This window comes from Panthera leo, chromosome C1 (assembly GCF_018350215.1).
Source record: "Panthera leo isolate Ple1 chromosome C1, P.leo_Ple1_pat1.1, whole genome shotgun sequence".
In the NCBI taxonomy this organism is placed as follows: Eukaryota; Metazoa; Chordata; class Mammalia; order Carnivora; family Felidae; genus Panthera; species Panthera leo.
The window spans coordinates 20798432-20818526 of record NC_056686.1 but is presented as its reverse complement, the minus strand read 5'-3'; the positions used below and the strand labels follow the sequence as shown (position 1 = coordinate 20818526).

At 43.4% G+C, this 20095-nt stretch overlaps 1 protein-coding gene across 3 annotated transcripts; it reads left to right on the top strand.

Annotated features, from left to right (window-relative positions):
* Window positions 1–1725: 1725 nt before the first annotated feature.
* Window positions 1726–19436, top strand: RPA2 (replication protein A2). Of its 3 annotated transcripts, XM_042951650.1 has the most exons (10): window positions 1726–2171; window positions 2410–2516; window positions 7030–7131; window positions 7257–7370; window positions 10070–10144; window positions 10657–10773; window positions 16915–17022; window positions 17440–17534; window positions 18730–18837; window positions 18991–19436. In XM_042951650.1, the coding sequence occupies exons 1-9, from the start codon at window positions 2162–2164 to the stop codon at window positions 18812–18814; spliced, it is 813 nt and encodes a 270-aa protein (XP_042807584.1). In that variant the 5' UTR covers window positions 1726–2161; the 3' UTR covers window positions 18815–18837; window positions 18991–19436. The 3 variants fall into 3 exon arrangements, with proteins under 3 accessions (XP_042807584.1, XP_042807583.1, XP_042807585.1); XM_042951649.1 differs by having other exon boundaries at window positions 18730–19436; XM_042951651.1 differs by lacking the exons at window positions 1726–2171; window positions 2410–2516 and adding an exon at window positions 2582–2666 and having other exon boundaries at window positions 18730–19436.
* Window positions 19437–20095: the final 659 nt, after the last annotated feature.

Sequence of the window (20095 nt, the reverse complement as noted above, 5' to 3'; positions counted from 1 at the left end):
TTGAGAACTGAGCCCTCTGCTCAATTCATTAGGTCGTCAAGCTCTTGAAAAGGTGTGAAGAAAATCTTATTTTGATGTTTTGCCTTGTGCAGTATTTTAATTAAGACACTTTCATTTCATTTATTTTTAAATGTATGATCTTCTCGGCTGAATTTATAACTAGTAGAACCCACATGAGGACAATTACCTCAAGTGAACCCACATCTTAAAATTTCCCAGAATACTCTTAATTCCAAACATGTTATCCTATATATCAAATATACTCTTATTTGCCAGAGTATGTAAATTTCAATCACCTTGGGCTTAATATAACAATGTCCTCATGGTATGCCTCAAGTTTTTGTCCTTGGCTATATCTTGTTTATTCCTCGGTGTTGATTTGGAGGCTTACAGAATTTAAATTTTTTTTTTTTTTTTTTAGTGTTTATTTATTGTTGAGAGAGAGAGCGAGTGCAGGAGGGGCAGAGAGTGAGGGAGACACAGAATCCAAAGCAGGATCCAGGCTCCAAGCTGTCAGCACAAAGCTGGTGCAGGGCTCAAACCCACAAACTGTGAGATCATGACCTGAGCAGGTCAGAGGCTTAACTGCCTGAACCACCCAGGGGCCCCCGGAGGCTTACAGAATTTACATAGGTAAGAGGTGGGAGATGGGCAATGTCTGACCCACAGATACCTTTTCTTTGGCCTACACGGTATTTTTAAGATTTTTTAATTTACTTAAAAACACTTAAAATTCAGAAATTTTTTACACAAAAATCAAAATTTCTGGCATCTGCTAAAGAAGCACATAGATGGCAATACTAGGCCCATATTCATTGGGTTGGTTGCTGTTTACCATCATGTTTGCATGGTTGTTTTTCTCACTGCGGAGAAAAAAGTAAAAAGTTTCCCTCTATTATCTAACCCACTACATCTACAGTTTTGCTGCCTGACCCCAGTTGTCAACTCGAGTTTGTGCTCCAGTTCTAAGATGTACAAGAAGGTATAGTGACTACACTGGTTGGTGCAATCAGACTTCCTGGGCTTGAATGCCGACTTCCACAACTTAGCCTTTCTTTGCCTCAGCTGCCCCCTTTGTAAAATCGGGACAATAAACGGTACTCACCTACCTCACAGGGTTGAGTTAGTGAATGTAAAGTATTTAAGGCAGTGTCTGAAGTTTCAGAAAAATAAAATGGCCCAGGAACCCAGATACCATGTCTATCTTACTATTGAAACCCTGGGGCCAGCACAGACCTTGGAACACAAGACGCAACATTAAATACTTCCTATCACATAAGCGAGGTGTGCCAACCTAGTGATATTTAGAGGAAGGAACTGACAGGCGCGTTCCCCTCCCTACAGGACGGCCAGAACCATGTTATATGAAGAAGTGGTTAAGTAATCGGGGATGCAGAGGCGTATTACCCTGGGGTGGATGGCGGGGCAGGAGCAGGATGCCATCCTCACATATTTTGGGGATGAGAGTGTAAGTGCCTTATAGCCTCGCTGGGAAGAATCAGGACGAGGGAACGCGGATACGAGGAAAGAACTCGGCTTTTTTGAGGAAAGGAACTGGCAACCCCACGAGGGGCTGTGAAACTCGTAAGGCGAGGTCCCCCGGTACGCAAGCGCCGCACGATGGCGAGGCGGAGTCGCCGAGGCCCGAATTCTGCTGTAACGATGTAGATTACGGCGACGTCTGATTGGTGAGAGTTTGGCGGGAACAGGAGGACGCCTAACAAAGGAAGTGATGTAAAGTGTCGCCCATCTGGCGGAGGTGGGATTATACGGCCTGAGCTACGGGATTATCATTTTGCTTGGTTGTTTTCTTGAGACACCGCCCATCAGCCTCTCTCTGCTCCTTGCTTCCGGTTGCGCAGCGTGTTTTGCCCTTAGTAAAAATGGCCGCAGAGCCTTCGGGGCCCCCCGTGGCAGCGCAGGGCGCGTTTTCTTAAGCAGGGCCTGGGAAGACAGGAAAAAGTGTAGAGTTCGTGAGCATTGATTGGCTGAAGCACGAAGCGTTCTGGACGCTGATTGGCTCCGTCCTTCGCGGGAAGGAGTTTGTGGCACCCGCGGGAAGTAGGTGTAGCACTGCGGGCGAAAGGGAGTTCTGAGGATCCCGGCCAACCCACCAGACTGAAGTCTTCTGGGCCTCTCTCCTGAGGGGATCGTGACCAAGATGTGGTTTGGTAAGGATGAGCGTCGCAAGGAGGATTTAGCAAGAGGGCGGGGGGTCGGACAGACGTGTGGCGGGGGGAGTGGCTGGGAGGGACGGGGTGGGCAAGGGGCGAGGGCCCGGGGCTAGTGGTGGGGAAGATTAGGGCGACGCTGGGAGTGGTTGGCCGTGGGGTGAAGTCTGAGGGGCCCGGTGGGCTCTTCAGAGGCTTGGGAAGCAGCACAGGCATTAATACTGTTGTTTAAAACCAGGCGGATCTGAAAGCTATGGCACTTCCTTTGGCGGAGTCGGCGGCGGCTACACACAGTCCCCGGGGGGCTTCGGATTCCCGACACCTTCCCAGGCTGAAAAGAAATCAGTAGGTTGAAAGAGCATTTCGTTTTATGTTATTCTGGCCTGAAGCTCCTAACTCATCCCTGAGAGAAAATGTCTGCGGCGAAAGGTGTTAAACATGAACTGATTGGATAATTACCAACTATTGTAGTATGGAATCTTACAGTTGAGTGCTGTAAGTTTCAAAAAAAGAAATTTCTCCCACTTTCACTTCCACTGTTTTTTTGGCTTTATTTTGAAGTTTACTAAGGAATCCGTTTTGTGGACAAACTGAACTGGTATTAGCCTATTTTGCCTTCTTCGTGTATTTAAAAAAATTTTTTTTTTTAATTAAATGTAATGAGGTGATAAAAAGCGGTGGAAAGGGCATGGTGTTGGAAGTCAGGTGGATCTGTGTTCTGTTGCTCTGACACTAATGGTCTCATTGGACCAATTTCTTAACCTCAGGAATCAAATGGGATTACTGCTAAATGGGATTAATCGTACATGCCTTACATGTTGTAATAATACATGTAATATTGTAATAATACATGCCTTACAAAGTTGTTGTGAGACTTAATATTGTGGTATATATAAGTGCCTGCCTTATAGTCCCTTTTAATAAGTCATCCCAGATATTTTTATTAAAAAAGACATGAGTGATGGAGCCCAAATACATAGCGTCAAGCATCGGCTTTTAACTGGCGGTGACTTTAGTGCAGCAACTTGAACCTTGTGGCCCTTGGTTTTTCTCATCTGATAAATGGTACTAGCACGACTTATATCACAGGGTGGTTCTGAGAATTGATAGGTGAGGTAATGTGATGTATAGGAAAGCTATGCGTAAAAAGCTTGTTATTCACTCTTGCAGGAATGAGTTTGCCTTTAACAACTACCGTTGGTTTCATCCTTTAAACACAAGGTTGATGTGGCTACTCTTTAGCTGTCGTTCACATGTGGTGTTCAGGTTCAATATTAGGAAGTTCTCTGTTTTTTGTATGGGTTGATAAGCTTTCACCTAAACTATTAATTCAGGGGTGTGTCGGTGGGAAAGAATTTGTCGATAATTACCATACATTTGACACTGCATTATATTTTTCGTACAGATTATTTCATATAATCCCATAACGTATTTACTGTTTACTCCATTGTACAACAGAGGCTCTGGGAGATTAAGGGACTGCCTAAGCTTATATAGCTAGTAAGTAAATGGAACTCTAGACAGTGCACACGTGATGCTGAGCGAATCCAAAATCTGGTAAGCAGCTTCTCTGTATTGTAGTTTTCTTTTTCCCAGCCAAGACCACAGGGGACTCCGGTGCGCTTTGTCTTCCTTGAGGTTGTGAAGAAGAAAACAAAAGATAGAGCATTAGTTTTTATCTTTTCTGAGCATAACTATTTTCTTCATTCCAGTTGATAGAATTTTTATCTCGGGATCCCTTGCTTGGGCCGTGTATTAAGACAGCTTTTCGGAGAGTGATACTGGTTATAAACTGAAGACTCACAAACCCAGATCTCGCTGTTTTTCAACCTAGTGCTTTTTCAACAGTAAATTAGATAATCACCTCATCCAAAATGTTTCCTGTCTCCTGTAAACCTGTTATATTTTATTGAATCATATGAAATTTTCAATACTGATCATTTTTTCCCCTAAAGATGGTAGTTTCATACAGCACTGTCCAGAGTAACCTATAGTTTGTAGTCAACGAGAAAATAATTCTATTTTCAAATAAATATATATTCACATGCTCTGTGAACCTCTTTGCACTTGATCTTAGCCAAAAGGCCGAGAAGCGATCTGTGAACCTCTTTGGAACAAACCAGGAACTCCTTGTAACCAATTCCTGGCACATAATATGTGCTTGTTAAAAAACAAGAAATACCTGTGATTTGAGATGAACTTGAAGGTATTGCTAACGCCTCAATCATTATTGGGATAGTATTTATTTATTGAGTACACACTTCATGGAGAGATAAACATTAGCATTTTTATATACATTATGTTTTCTTTATAATTTGTTTTTTTAATTTTTTTTTTTTCAACGTTTTTTATTTATTTTTGGGACAGAGAGAGACAGCATGAATGGGGGAGGGGCAGAGAGAGAGGGAGACACAGAATCGGAAACAGGCTCCAGGCTCCGAGCCATCAGCCCAGAGCCTGACGCGGGGCTCGAACTCACGGACCGTGAGATCGTGACCTGGCTGAAGTCGGATGCTTAACCGACTGCGCCACCCAGGCGCCCCTGTTTTCTTTATAATTTGAAAGGTAGATCTCCCTGTTTTACGGAAGAGGTGGTGGCATGTCCAGGGCTATGAAGCTGGGATTGAACGCAGGTCTATAGAACTGTGGCACCAAAGCCCATGTTCTTGTTCCTGCTACCAATAGTGGTTCATAGTTTTCTTATGCTAAAAATACAATGAAAATCTCACCTGTGATAGATGGAAACAGTATAGAGTAGTGAGAACTAAAACATGGGACCTCAGCAAATTTTAAATCTCTAAATACTAACATCACATGTAATCTTGCCTATAAAGTACCATAAAATAAAATTGAAAAGCATCACTACTGATTCCTTCCCATCCTTATTAAAAAGCTGTTGCACATATAAACAGGAGCAGTAGCTGACATAATAATTGCTAACATTTTTGGCAGGGGAGCAGGGGGGCGCGCCTGGGTGGCTCAGTCGGTTAAATGTCTGACTTCGGGCTCGGGGCATGATCTCATCACGGTTCGCGAGTTTGAGCCCTGTGTTGGGCTCTGTGCTGACACCTCAGCCTGGAGCCTGCTTTGGATTCTGTGTCTCCCTCGCTCTCTGCCCCTCCCCTACTCACGCCCTGTCTCAAAAATAAATAAACATAAGAAAAAATTTTTTTATTTTTTTTATTTATTTATTTTTTTTTAAGAAAAATTTTTTAAAGTAATAATTGCTAACATTTTTTGAGTGCTTACAACCTGCCAGGTATTATTCTACGTACTTCACCATATACTTAATTTTCGGAATTTTTATCATTCCTAGTTTTACAGATAAGAAAACTAAGATACAAATGAGTTGAAAAACATGACCAAGAGCACACTGCTCCTGATAGAGCCATAATCTTAACCCTCAAGCTTAACTGCCACTTTCTGTGACGTGTGCTGGTAGTTAGCGGGGCTTACTTTTTACCATCCTGGCAAGGCTCCCCGTTCAAAATTATGCTTCGGCAGAAGGAAATACTCTGCTAGTATCATATGGACCTTCAGGACAAAGCTGCACCTTCTAAATCCATGAATGCCGAGAGTCTGTTCCGTTCTGTCTTCCATGTAGAACAGCTGTTGGGTTGTTGGTGTCTGACAGGAAGAATCGTAATCTCTAATCCGTGGTGCATTTTCTTCCGTGTACTTATTCCCTCTGTGAGTTTGCGAGAGTGCCTGTTTACCCTTAGTCTGTCATGCCCATCCCTTGCTCGCTGTTTTTTCACTGTCGAAGTTTTCACACTTCAAGGTGGAGCCCAAATGCTACCTCTCGAAAGTGCCAGTATGTTTTTCTGGGATCCCACGGAGGGCATCTCATTCAAGAGTATACCCAGACCAGGTCTATTATTTACACCTCTGCCTCCATTAGGTAGGAATGTGTTGTGAGCAAATCCTATCCCATTTTTCTCATCTTCATGCCATGAGACAAGCCCTGGCCAGTGGTAGGTGACAAGAAGAGTTTACATTGTCGGTAGGCCGCTTTTAGATGGGGTTTCGGTGTCCTCACTAGACAGTCTTCCCCCCGCACCGTGTGCTTTCCCTTTAAGAAAAGGCCCACACTGGCCCAGTGTGGCCAAACCCTTATCCCGTTTCCCCCAAGACTTCCATCTGATTGTCAGAACATCTGTTCTTAAGGACGCTGTACCTCTAACGTTTTCTTATATTTTATCACAACACTTCGAGCAACTCCAAAGTTCTGTCTCCTCTGGCCATTTCTCAAACCCTTTCCAAATACCATCTCATGTCATTGGTGACCTGAACAGCCGGCTCCAGCTTGCCTTCGTTCTAAAATTGGAGTTAAAGTTTTGTTCTGGAAGCGGGTCATCCTTCCTTATGTTGTCCCCATTCTGGCCTGGTCATTTTGGTGAATCCCTCGTGTCCCACAAACTTCTCAATTGACCGGGAGCTTTGGAGTCAAACAAGCCTGGTTTGGATTCTCAAGTATGGCATTTGTTAGCTATATAACCTTGGTTTCCATCTCTGCGAAGCAGGGGTAATGAGATTCATTTTTTTTTTTTTTAATTTTTTTTAAAACATTTATTTATTATTGAGAGACAGCATGAGCACAGGAGGGGCAGAGAGAGGGAGAGATACAGAATCTGAAGCTGTCAGCACAGAGCCTGACACGGGGCTCAAACTCAAACCTTGAGATCGTGACCTGAGCCGAAGTCGGACACTCAACCGACTGAGCCACCCAGGCGCCCCAGTGAGATTCATCCTGAAGAGTCAGTGTTAGGATTGTGTAAAGTGCTTGGCACCTAAAAGATGTTAACGAGTGGTAATTACGAATTCCTTAATTGAATTTATGCATACTTTTCCTTTTCAGAGAGCCCGAGCCCAGCACATTGTACCCTGTACCATATCTCAGCTGCTTTCTGCCACCCTGGTCGATGAAGTGTTCAGAATTGGGAAGGTTGAGATTTCACAGGTAAGTAAAGTAATTTGTTGCAGGTTCCCTTACTCATATGAAGAATGAAATAAACTTTCTTTAAAAACACATAAATGTTGTTTTAGTTTCCAGGAAAAGCCAACTTTTTTTCCCTTCTGATCTAGGTCACTATTGTGGGTATCATCAGACATGCAGAGAAGGCTCCAACCAACATTGTTTACAAAGTAGATGACATGACAGCTGCACCCATGGATGTTCGCCAGTGGGTTGACACAGACGTAAGCGGCTGTTTCAGGGTGGGGTTGCTTTGGGGCTTTGGAGAGGTTGAACTTTTGTCTCACTTTGTAATTTCTTCCTGTAAGAATAATTTACAAGCAAGATATCAAAGGCAGAGGCCCTGCAATGAAAGGTTAATACATTTGGTTTCATGGAAGTTTCAAATGTTCTCAACGTCACTATCCTTACGAGCAAAGTTACAAGGCAAGTGACAGGAGGCGCTAGAATGTAAACTCCGTGAAAACGGGGTTTTGTTGTTGTTATTGTTCTTTTGTTTTTTAGGACAGGGATTTTTTTTATTTTTTATTTTTTATTTTTTTCAATATATGACGTTTATTGTCAAATTGATTTCTATACAACACCCAGTGCTCATCCCAAAAGGTGCCCTCCGCAATACCCATCCCCCACCCTCCCCTCCCTCCCACCCCCCATCAACCCTCAGTTTGTTCTCAGTTTTTAAGAGTCTCTTATGCTTTGGCTCTCTTCCACTCTAACCTCTTTTTTTTTTTTTTCCTTCCCCTCCCCCATGGGTTCCTGTTAAGTTTCTCAGGATCCACATAAGAGTGAAACCATACGGTATCTGTCTTTCTCTGTATGGCTTATTTCACTTAGCATCACACTCTCCAGTTCCATCCACGTTGCTACAAAAGGCCATATTTCATTCTTTCTCATTGCCGCGTAGTATTCCATTGTGTATATAAACCACAATTTCTTTATCCATTCATCAGTTGATGGACATTTAGGCTTTCCATAATTTGGCTATTGTTAAGAGTGCTGCTATAAACATTGGGGTACAAGTGCCCCTATGCATCAGTACTCCTGTATCCCTTTGGTAAACTCCTAGCAGTGCTACTGCTGGGTCATAGGGTAGGTCTATTTTTAATTTTTTGAGGAGCCTCCACACTGTTTTCCAGAGCGGCTGCACCAATTTGCATTCCCACCAACAGTGCAAGAGGGTTCCTGTTTCTAGGACAGGGATTTTTGTCTTGGTCACCATTGTATCCCCCTCACCTAGAACAGTGCTAGTTACATGGTGGGCCCTCAGTAAATATTGTTTAAATCAATGGGAAGGTTTTTTGTGACACATTACAAATATTAAAATTTTTCAATTAATAAAAGCTATTACAAAGCAAAAAAAAGCCACTGCATCTTAGAAAAATGGGCAAAGAAGATGCAGAGATAATCCATAAAAGATGAAACATAATTTACAATGGTAACAAGCAGGTTTAATAAACATTAAGGTACCGTTTTTAACTTATTAAATTAGCATAGAAAAAAAAAGAATGTCCGCTTCTGGTAAGAGTAGTAGCTAACACAGTGCCTCTGGCACTTAGCACTTAGAACGTTCGTTGAATGATTTGTCATTATTTCTCCAGGGAAGCAGATAACCATCCTACCTTGATGGTTTGAGTACAGATGAGTATAACCTACCTCAGCAATCAGCCGGTGGTCAAAATCACCCATCATAAAAATGTTGACCTGGCACTCCACTGCTAGAGGTTTACGTTAAGGAAGTAATTAAAGATGTGTGCCAAGATTCAGCTGTAAGAATCTTGATCATAGCATTGTTTCTAATAATGAAAGATTAGGGATGTCGTGGGGGCTCAGTTGGTGAAGCATCTGACTCTTGATTTCGGCTCAGGTCACGATGTCACGGTTGTGTCAGGCTCCACGCTGAGCATGGAGCCTACTTGAGATTCTCTTTCTCCCTCCGTCCCTCTTCCCCACTCATGTGCTAACAGCACAGAGCCTGCTTGAGATTCTCTCTCGTACTCTCTATGCCTCCCCCACTTGCACTCTCTCAAAAAAATAAAAGAAAGGGGGGTTGCTTAGGTGGCTGAGTCGGTTAAATGTCTGACTTTAAGTTCTACATTATCACTTGCAATGGTGTGAAGTATCCCATTGTATAAATGCATGACTGTTGGGTGTTTAGGTTGTTTTCAATTTTTTAGTATTCTAAACTATGCCATATGAATATTCTTAAAGCTTTAAGTTTTAAGTAATCTCTACACCCAACATGAGGCTTGAACTCAAAACCTCAAGGTAAAGAGCTGCATTTAAAGCTAAATCTAAATGCATGTTCTTAATTATTTCCTTAAAATCCTAAAAGTAGAGTTGCTATGCTGATAAGTGTATCCACCAGAAAGTTGTATGCCCAAGACCATTTGAACACGAGTGCATATTGTCTTTTTTTTTTTTAATATATGTGTATTTTTAATTTATTTATTTTGAGAGAGAGTGCAGGAGTGAGGAAGAGAGAGAGAATCCCAAGCAGGCTCCACACTGTCAGCATGGAGCCCAGTGCAAGGCCCACGAACTGTAAGATCATGACCTGAACTGAAGTTGGACACTCAACCGACTGAGCCACCCAGGGGCCCCTAGCAGTTTTTCTTTTCTTTCTTTCTTTCTTTTTTTTTTTTTTTTATGTTTATTTATTTTTGAGAGCAAGAGAGAGGGACAGAGCATGAGCAGGGAAGAGGCAGAGAGAAAAGGAGACACAGAATCTGAAGCAGGCTCCAGACTCTGAGCTGTCAGCACAGAACCTGACGCGGGGCTTGAACTCACAAACCATGAGATCATGACCTGAGCCCAAGTCGGACGCTTAACCGACTGAGCCACCCAGGCACCCTTATAATTTAGCAGTTTCAGAGTTTCACCAACATCTCTAAAACCTTAGTGTGATACGTATTTTATCTTTTAGGATGCCAGCAGTGAAAACACAGTGGTTCCTCCAGAAACGTATGTAAAAGTGGCTGGCCATCTGAGATCTTTTCAGGTAAAGTCAGAAAAAAATCATAGTTGAAATATGTTTGCATGAAGCAGTTTCTGGATTCATGCCTGAGTTTAGGATACTTAAGATTGAACCAAGCCTTTATATTAAATGGGTGTTAGATTGAAATTTTTTCATTATTCTCTTCAAAGAAATAACGGGTTTTGACCTTAATATAAAACTAACAGAATGGTAGGGAAAGAATAGGATCCCTGCCTAGAATTGCCATCTGTGGCATCCGCTAGGGGTAAAAGGAGGACACAGGATTCGCAGTCAGACCATACTCTGCTTGGTTGTATAAGCTCGCGCAAGTCATTGAACAACTCTGAGCTCTAGCTTCGGTTTTTTCTCCCATTAATAACTTCATTTGGATTAACCTTAAGTTAAAAATTTGAAGTATATAATACATTTTCTCCATTTTGGCAAAATATAACCAGGAAAAGTGCCACGGTGTTTTAACCTGAAGTTGATTTGAATGTGCTCGTGCTTTATTTACCTTTTTCTCTTTATTTCAAAAGAACAAAAAAAGCCTGGTAGCCTTTAAGATCATGCCTCTGGAGGACATGAATGAATTCACCACACATATTCTGGAAGTAGTCAACGCACACATGATCCTGAGCAAAGCTAACAGCCAGGTGAGCAACTTTACTCTCAGAATTTTCCCTCTTCTCTGGAAGAACATAGACCACTCTGTGCTACAGCTTTGATTTTCTTGACATTTTGAAGGTTGGGCCGGAAGAAAGGCCTCACTCCGTCCTCAGAACGTTTTCTTTGTGAGCTTTGCCATGTTATTTTATTCCAGAGGAAGCACTCGTGTTTCTCAGAATTACAAGTTCCTCTGACCCCACCGACTTGGAAGGCCGAGGCCCAAGACAACCTTCAAGTGTAGACGTATAATTCCAGGCCGAGCACTTGGCTCTAGGATTATATTCATAGAAAAACCCCCACTAGGAGGTATTTTACTGCTATTTTTCAAACCTGTTGGCTAAATAAGAAAAATTATGGACCATTATTTTGCCCCTGAAGTCATTTTTCTTGCCGAATATTGAAATTTCTCAACATTATTTTCTGCTGTGTGAATTCCATTTGGCTAGTCCATCTAGGACCCCACAAAAGGTTTATTGATTCTTGTGTTAGAATGTCCTTAGATTATCTAGGGGTGCCTGGCTGGTTCAGTTGGTAGAGCATGTGAGTCTTAATCTCGGGGTTGTGAGTTTACGCCTCATGTTAGGTGTGGAGCTTGTTTTAAAAAACATTAGCAAAAGGGGTGCCTGGGTGGCTTGGTCAGTTGAGTGTTCAACTCTAGATTTCGGCTCAGGTCATGAGCCAGGGGTCGTGGGATTGAGCCCCACGTCAGGCTCTATGCTGTGCATGGAGCCTGCTTGAGATTCTCTCTCTCTCTCCCTCTCTCCCTCTCTCCCTCCTTCTGCCTCTCTCTCCCGCTCATGCTCTCTTTCTCTCTCAAATTAAAAAAATATAGCAGGGAACCTGGGTGGCTCAGTCAGTTAAGTGTCTGATCCTTGGTTTCAGCTCAGGTCACGATCTCATGGTTCGTGAGTTCAAGCCCCGCGTCAGGCTCTGCGCTGATGGTGCGGAGCCTGCTTGGGATTCTCTTCTCTCTCCCTCTCTCTCTGCCCCTCCTCTGCTCATTCATTCTCCCCGCCCCCCAAATAAATAAATAAATAAACTTAAAAATAAAGTTAGCAAAAAAAGAAAAAGAAGAATATCCTTAGGTGATTCTGGTGCCAAGGTGGGGGATTGGTCGCAGTAGGAGAGACTAGAAAACTCTTCAGCCACTAAGGATGTTATTGCATCCTATTCTATGCCAAACAGTTTGGTAAGCACTGGGGATACAGAGATAAATGTATTCATTCGTTCATTCATTCATTTCTTGGAGAAATATTTATTGAGCCTGGTATGTGCCAGTCATTACTCTAGGCCCTTAGAAGGTTTCATCTGGGGAGTGATGTGGTCTGATTTGTCTTTTAAAAAATTCATTTGGGCTGGGCTCTTGTACGGAGTACAGATTATGGGGCTCTAAGAATGGCAACAGAATTGATTTGGGAATGGTAGCAGCAGCTGGGGTAAGGAGTAGTTGGATTCTGACGGATTTGGGAGGTGGAGCTGACAGGACTTCTTGGTGGGGACATGATATAAAGAGGGTGAGTTTGGGGCGCCTGGGTGGCTCAGTCGGTTGAGCGTCCGACTTCAGCTCAGGTCACGATCTCGCGCTCCGTGAGTTCGAGCCCCGCGTCGGGCTCTGGGCTGATGGCTCGGAGCCTGGAGCCTGCTTCCGATTCTGTGTCTCCCTCTCTCTCTGCCCCTCCCCCGTTCATGCTCTGTCTCTCTCTGTCTCAAAAATAAATAAACGTTAAAAAAAAAAAAATTAAGGGGCGCCTGGGTCGCGCAGTCGGTTAAGCCTCCGACTTCAGCCAGGTCACGATCTCACGGTCCGTGAGTTCGAGCCCCACGTCGGGCTCTGGGCTGATGGCTCAGAGCCTGGAGCCTGTTTCCGATTCTGTGTCTCCCTCTCTCTCTGCCCCTCCCCCTTTCATGCTCTGTCTCTCTCTGTCCCAAAAATAAATAAAAAACATTGAAAAAAAAAAAATTAAAAAAAAAAGAGGGAGAGTTCAAAAATGACTTCTGGGTTTGGGGCATGAGCAACCAGATGAAGCTAGCAAATCTGGGGGTAAAATCCAGACTTCTGTTTGGACTTCCCAAATATGAGGTGCTCGTGCAATATCCAAGTGGAGAACAGAATGGATGGTTGAATATGTAGAACTGGGATCCAAGGGGGAGAGGTCAGGGCTGGAGGTAGAACTTTGGGAGTCGTCGTGTAGGTGATATTTAAAGCCTTGGATTAGATAAGGTAACTGGGGAGTTCAGAGGTCAGAGACCTGAACTCTGGGACACACTAATCTTTAGCAATTTGGAGAAGAGGAGCCAGTGGAAGTCAAAGAAGTTGCAAATTGGGCAAGAGGAAACCAGGGAATGTGATTCTGTAGAAGATTCTGAAAAGAGTATTTTTAGGAAGGAGGGGGTGGCAGTCAACTGTAGAATGCTGCCTTGAAGTCACGGAAGGTGATGGGAGAGGTCTCCTGTTCGATTTAGAAACATGGATCTTTGGGGCGCCTGGGTGACGCGGCTAATTAAGCGTCTGCCTTAGGTTCCGGTCATGATCTCACAGTTTGTGAGTTCAAGCCCCACATTAGGCTCTCTGCTGTCAGCCAGAGCCTGCTTCAGATCCTTTGTCCCCCCTCTTCTCTCTCTGCCCCTGTCCCACTCACACACACACACTCTCTCTCTCTCTCTCTCTCTCTCCCTTAAAAAGTAAACTTAAAAAACAATTATAAAAAGTTAAAAAAAAAAAGGGGGGGAGATGCCTGGGTGGCTCAGTCAGTTGGGCATCCAACTTTGGCTCAGGTCATGATCTTGCAGTTGTGGGTTCAAGCACCGCCTTGGGCTCTGTGCTGACAGCTCAGAGCCTGGAGCCTGCTTTGGATTCTGTGTCTCCCTCTCTCTCTGCCCCTCTCCTGCTCATGCTTTGTCTCTTTCTCTCTCTCTCTCAAAAATCAATGAACATTGAAAAGAATTATAAAACTAAAAAAAAAAAAAAAAAATAGGTTTAAAAAAATTAAAAACATGGATCTCCAAAAGGGAGGCTTTGGTGGTAGAAGATGGGGGAAGTAGGTTAAAAAGAACAGAATTGTGTATGGAAAGTTTAGGATGTTGGGGCACCTGGCTGGCTCATTTGGAAGAGCATGCAACTCTTGATCTTGGGATCATGAGTTCATGTCCCACATTGGGTATAGAGGTTACTTAAACATAAATAAAGTTTTTTAAAAAGGTAAGGGGTGTCTCTTATATTACTGTATTTAATGACATATATGTATGTATCAAATATATCATAAAAATGATTTTAAGTTGAGGGTGGGTCGTTAGGGAGTAGAAACTGGGGGTGTAGACAATTGTATTGAGTAAATAAACCCACCCTCTCTCCCTCAAAGAGTTGGTGTCTGAGCATTGGAGATTCAGATCACTTTAAGCTGTGAGAGCAGTGGAAGTGGAGAGCACAGGGTGCTGTGAAACCACGGAGAAGGGTTTCCTGTCCTGATCTGGACATCAAGAAAGACCCCTTGGAGGGGCACCCGGGTGACTCAGTCAGTTAAGCGTCCTACTCTTGATTTCAGCTGAGATCTTGATCTCGGGGTTGTGAGTTCAAGCCCCTTGTTGGGCTCAGCGCTGGGCATGAAGCCTACTTAAAAAAAGAAAGACCCCCTTGGAGCAGGTGATGCCTAAACCAAGTCCCAGGTACAGGAGGTGGGGCTACCTGAAGGAGGACATGAAACCCTTTCAAGCAGAGTATCTGGGTAAGAAATCGTATTCAGTTCAGTATTCTTGGATCATAACGTGTGAAGCTTCTGTTTCACAGCAGGCAGTGTGAAGGCATCTAACTTGAAAACAAGGGATCGTGATCGATTTTTGTTTATTACCTCAAAGCAATAGGCATTTAATGAATGTTTATTAAATGATGGAATCTCCTGACTGGATGGGTTTTCTCCTGATGAACTTTCACAGTGCTCTTACACCTGTAATGGGCACTTACCATATTTGATCTTCTATCTTGCTTATTTATTCAGTTCAGTAGGTTAAACATCGACTGGGCACGTACTGCACCAGGCACTGTGTGAAGATGAAGGGGTTAGTGGAGGAAAGTGACAGGAGAACAGCATGATGGCTGTTGTGAGAGGGAATGGGCCAAACATGTAAGAGCCAAGAAAAGAACATGGCTAACCTGGCCTGGGGCGTGTCAGAAGGCTCTGCAAAGGCAGTGGCAGTTAAGTTGGCCTCGAAGGATGAGAAGTCAGCGTTTACTAGGCAGATGAGGGAGGGGCATTCCAGACAGGGAACAGCATGTTCAGGTCAGAGGCATGTTTGTAGCTGGCAAGAAGTCCAGGTGCAGCTGGGGAGTGAAGTGTATTGAAAAGAAATGGCCAAGAGTAAAATAAAGATTTTGACATCTAGTGGTACGTCTTAAATGTCTAGGTTTATATTATTTCCACAGGCAGGGGGAGCCACCTGAAAGCTTTCTGTCAGAGGAGGGACACGATTAGAAGCTGTTAACGTGGTAGCAAAGAGAAGGACTGACTGGAGTAGGCCAGACTTAGCGGCCGAAATGCCGCCAGGAAGCCAGGGTGAGGAGAATGAGCTCGAGCACCACCGAAGATTGTGTGATAGGCTATGGTGACAGGTTGTGGGAGGTGAGTGAATGGACAGTTGAAGTCTGCAGGATTGCATTTGGGTTTACTCTCACATTGGGTTTGGAATAGAGCAGGGCAAGCAGGTTTGGGGAAGGATGTAATTTTACTTTGAAGCATGTGAGAGAGCTAGGTGGACGTAAGTCCAGTCAGTGGCTGGGAACAAGGAATTGTGGCTTAGAAGGAGGTCTGGGATAGAATCCTGGGGGATCGATCAGCCTTTTGGGAGATGGGTAGAGAGAAAACTGGTAAGAGATACTGAGAAGGTATAGTTTGAGTAAGTAGGGAACCAGAAGAATATGCCATCAAGAAGTCTAGGGAGGGGTACATTTCAAGAGTGTGATCGGTATGTCTTTCTGTGAGAAGTCACATGTGTGGAGGGCTGAAAGAGACTGTCGGGTAGGTTGCTTGAAAAGTTATTGCTGATTTTGGTGAGAACAGTGTGAGAGGTGTATTTAAAGTTTTTTGGGTTTTTGTGTGCTTAAGTTTATTTATTTTGAGAGAGAGTTGGGATGGGGGAACAGAGAGAGAGAATCCCAAGCAGTTACTATGCTGTCAGTGCAGAGCCCAACGCAAGGCTCGATCTCGCGAACCATGAGATCATGACCTGAGCCAAATCCAGGAGTTGGACCGAGCCACCCAGGCGCCCCCCCGAGTTCTATTTAGTGAGATTCCAAATAGTGGTGGGCTGGGGAGTGACTAAGAAGGGAAATGGAAACAGTGATTATAGCCCGTTATTTTTAAAAATTTGGTGCTAAAAAAAAAGAACAAAAGAGTGCTGGGCACTTTTTTTCTCTCCTTGTCATGCTTCATGCCTACGTGACCACAGATGCTTGAGTGGGACTGTGGGGAGAGGGTGAAATGGGTGAAGGGAAGTAAGAGATACAAACTTCAGTTATAAAGTAAGTTACGGAGAGGAAAGGCATAGCATAGGGAATATAGTGAATAATATTGTAATAACATTGTGCAGGGACAGGTGGTGACTACATGTATCATGGTGAGCGTCACGTAACGTAAAAAATTGTCAAATCACTGTGTTGTGCACCTGAAGCTAATATAACATTGTATGTTAACTGTACTTCAATAATAAAACTTCTTTAATAATAATAAAGTCAAGAGCAAGATAAGAATACCCCAAAATAAGTAAATAAATGAGTGAATGAATACATGCATTCATGTTTAAATGATTAAGCACCAAGGAAAGATACCATTGTAGCAGATCTCCGGGTAGTTTTCTTCTCGGTGCTAGTTTTCCTTTGGTTCCCCTCAGCATCACAAAAACAAGAATGAGCCAGGAGGTACCCTTCTCTCCGATATTATGTGCTTCAGAGGGTCACTTTACCTTCCTTTGAAATACTCGTTCATGATGACAGCTATCCCTTCCAATGTAAGCAGTTGTTACTGGGAAAACTACTTAAATTCTCTTTTGTGAGCCGCTTATTAATAAGCTATTTACAATAACAAGGACTGTTTTTTAAATTGGTAAGTGTTCTAACGTTGTGAACTTTCTTGATTCAGCCCTTAGCAGGGAGAGCAACTATCAGCAATCCAGGAATGGGTGAAGCAGGGAACTTTGGTGGGAATAGCACCATACCAGCAAATGGCCTCACTGTGGCCCAAAACCAGGTAAACACTGAGTGGCTCCAAAAATTCAAGACACAGAGAGTCCTAAGTTTGTTACTTCCTTAATGATTCTAAGGCTTTCTAAGTACCTGACTCATTACTTTGTTATAAAGGGACTCAGGTAGGGGTGCCTGGGTGGCTTAGTCGGTTAAGCGGCCAACTTCGGCTCAGGTCACGATCTCGCGGTCCGTGAGTTCGAGCCCTGCATCGGGCTCTGTGCTGACAGCTCAGAGCCTGGAGCCTGTTTCAGATTCTGGGTCTCCCTCTCTCTGTCTGACCCTCCCCCATTCATGCTCGGTCTCTCCCTGTCTCAAAAATAAATAAATGTTAAAAAAAAAAATTTTTTTTAAAGGGACTCAGGTTTACATAAGGGAGTGGATTCAGAGTAGTTGTTAAAATCTTTCTCATTTGACTCTTCAGGTGCTGAATTTGATTAAGGCTTGTCCAAGACCAGAAGGATTAAACTTTCAGGATCTCAAGAACCAGCTCCAGCACATGTCTGTAGCCTCAATAAAGTGAGTATTTGGTTTCCATCAGCTGGGGCTCCAGAATTGTACCCATTTGACCTCACTAGAGTTTTCTGGTAATGGAGAAGTAAGTTTAAAAAAACAAAACAAAACTGTCAGCTGCAATCTTAACTGACAGAAGGGAAGTTGTCCAGTCACAGAAAGAAAGAAAGAAAAAGGACTTACAAAAATGATGCTACCCGTCACGTCATTCATTCACTTGTTCATTTAACAAATAATGAATCCCATTACGTGTGGTGATTGTAATTTTGGACAAAAATTGACCAGATAAATTTGACGTCTTGCGGAATTCAGTCTGGAGGAGTGAGATCCTTAGCTCCTGGTCCTCAGATAATAACAGTCCCATTGGTGTTACTGTTCCACTGTGGAGATGTGGGCTTGGCTGTCTGACCCTGAAACTGTAGACGGTCCTTCCAACATCCTTTCTCTGATTCCATGGTAGACAAGCAGCTTCCTGATTCTGGTGAACGAATCCAACCAACAGTATTTTGGTGCTTGTGATAGTCACTTGTTACTGTAAATCAGTAGATACTCTAGGCTTACACAGAATGAAAAGGCTCGGGTCTAATCTCATTTCCTGTTTTAAACAAAATGAAGATCTTAATTCTTATCTCAGAGTTACAGTGTTGATGAGGTACAGAATCACTGTCATGTGGTAATTGCTCTACAAATTATTACTGTTATTACATATGTTACTGGCACTGATCCAGAGGGCCTTGAAGGGTGTCCTGTCATTTCCGGAAAGGTCTTTCCTTTATGCCCTGCAACTTTACTTCCCAGAGGGGAGCAGGAGGGTTGATGGGTGGGTAGGGAGGAGGAACTTTTAAAAGTAGCTGTTTATGCTAGGAGATTCTGTGTGCAAGCTGGACTGTGTTTTTAGATTCTTCGTTTGCTTACACTGGCATTTGAGTTAGGCCCTCGTTTCTTGTGTTTACACAGTTCGGGAGAGGAGTCCAAGGCACCCCTGATAGCCATTGTCTCCGTGCATTATCTCAGTTTTGCAGTTTTACTGGTATTTCTCCTTCTAAGAGCCCTGTGAACAAAGTGGCTATGAATTCTTAGCTAAGATAAAAAATGGGAAGTGAGTAAAATCTATGTTTGGCCATATCCAAAAGGCAGTTTCCTGTCTTCTGCATCAGTTTAAAATGAGGCTTTTTTTTTTTCTTTCTTTGTTTCTTCCTAGGCAAGCTGTAGATTTTCTTAGCAACGAGGGACACATCTATTCCACTGTGGACGACGATCATTTTAAATCCACAGATGCAGAGTAACTGGATCTAATTGAGTACCCGAGGTATTTTCCAGCTGGACCTGTTTTCATCATCTGTTGCCTCCAGCTGTGCATGTTTGGCCAATTGACTTCTAGGGAGTAGCTTTCATCTAGAAAGGGTCTCATTTTGAAAGTTACTGCTCTTCTTTTTTGTTTGTTTGTTTTTGTTTTTTGAAGCTCCATTTTGGGCAACTGACAGAATGTAAACCTGGGTGGACTTTCTTAAAGAAGTTACAAACAAGCCGCTTACAACATCAGCACAAATGGAAGTGGAAGAGAGATGCTACCAAGAGAGTTGGGCAGCATTACTCAAGCTATACCCAGGAGTTTCCACTCCTAACATGTTTCCTGTTGAAAGAAGATGAGCAGGACCCAGGGCCTTCAGCGGGGAGCGAGCCAAGAAACCCCCGAATCTCTGCCTGCTTTTGTTCCCCCCCTTTGGTTATAGGGTGTTATTTTTCAGAATCGCACTCTCCTTCACCTCGTCATGGCTGCTGCCGAAAGTGTGTTGTTACGTTCTAGAGTGGTGGCCTCATGAGGGCAGGAGAGAGCAAGAGATGTTACTTCGATTTCATACAAAATAAGTGCCCCCATATGTCTAATAAAATAGTTCTATTGCAGAATTCGTGAAAATGTTATTCTTCTTCCTAAGCTGGTGTAATTACTACTTGATTATCCGAGGCACGTAGCATAGGCTTGCTGTGGGTTTGAAATCCTGGCTTTTCCACTTCTGGTTAGGTTCTTGGGCCGGCCACATCAGTTCTGAGGGCCTCCCATTTATTCATGAGAAGAGAACAGCGTCAGTTCCTATAGGTCTGTTGTGAAACTCGAGCAAGATGATGTTTGTAAAGCATCGAGCATTGCCATTCTGAATCTTGACTCTGGCAGTATGTGGTCGTGTAGCTGAGTTGAGCGTCGGCCATTTGGCCCCAAGAGGAGACTGTCTGAAGGCCGACAGCTATTTTTTGGCCAGCTTAATCAGTTCCACTTCTTGTGGGAGGGAACACTAGCTCAAAGATGTTTTTGACAACTCCAGAATGTAAGCTATGTCTTGAATAAAAGAATTAATTCTGAGGTAAGTTAATGAGGTATAACATGCAAATAAAAATTCTGTAACCGCTTTAACTGTGTTTCTGAGTGAAACCTACTAGCAGCAGTGCGGGAAAGGCCCCACCCTCCAGTTTCTAAAAGTGAACAACAGTCTGGTGGTTGTTTCTGTACCTGCCGAACGGTTCCCATCTAGGGAGCTATATTCGTGCGTAAAAGTCAGTCAACCAGTACA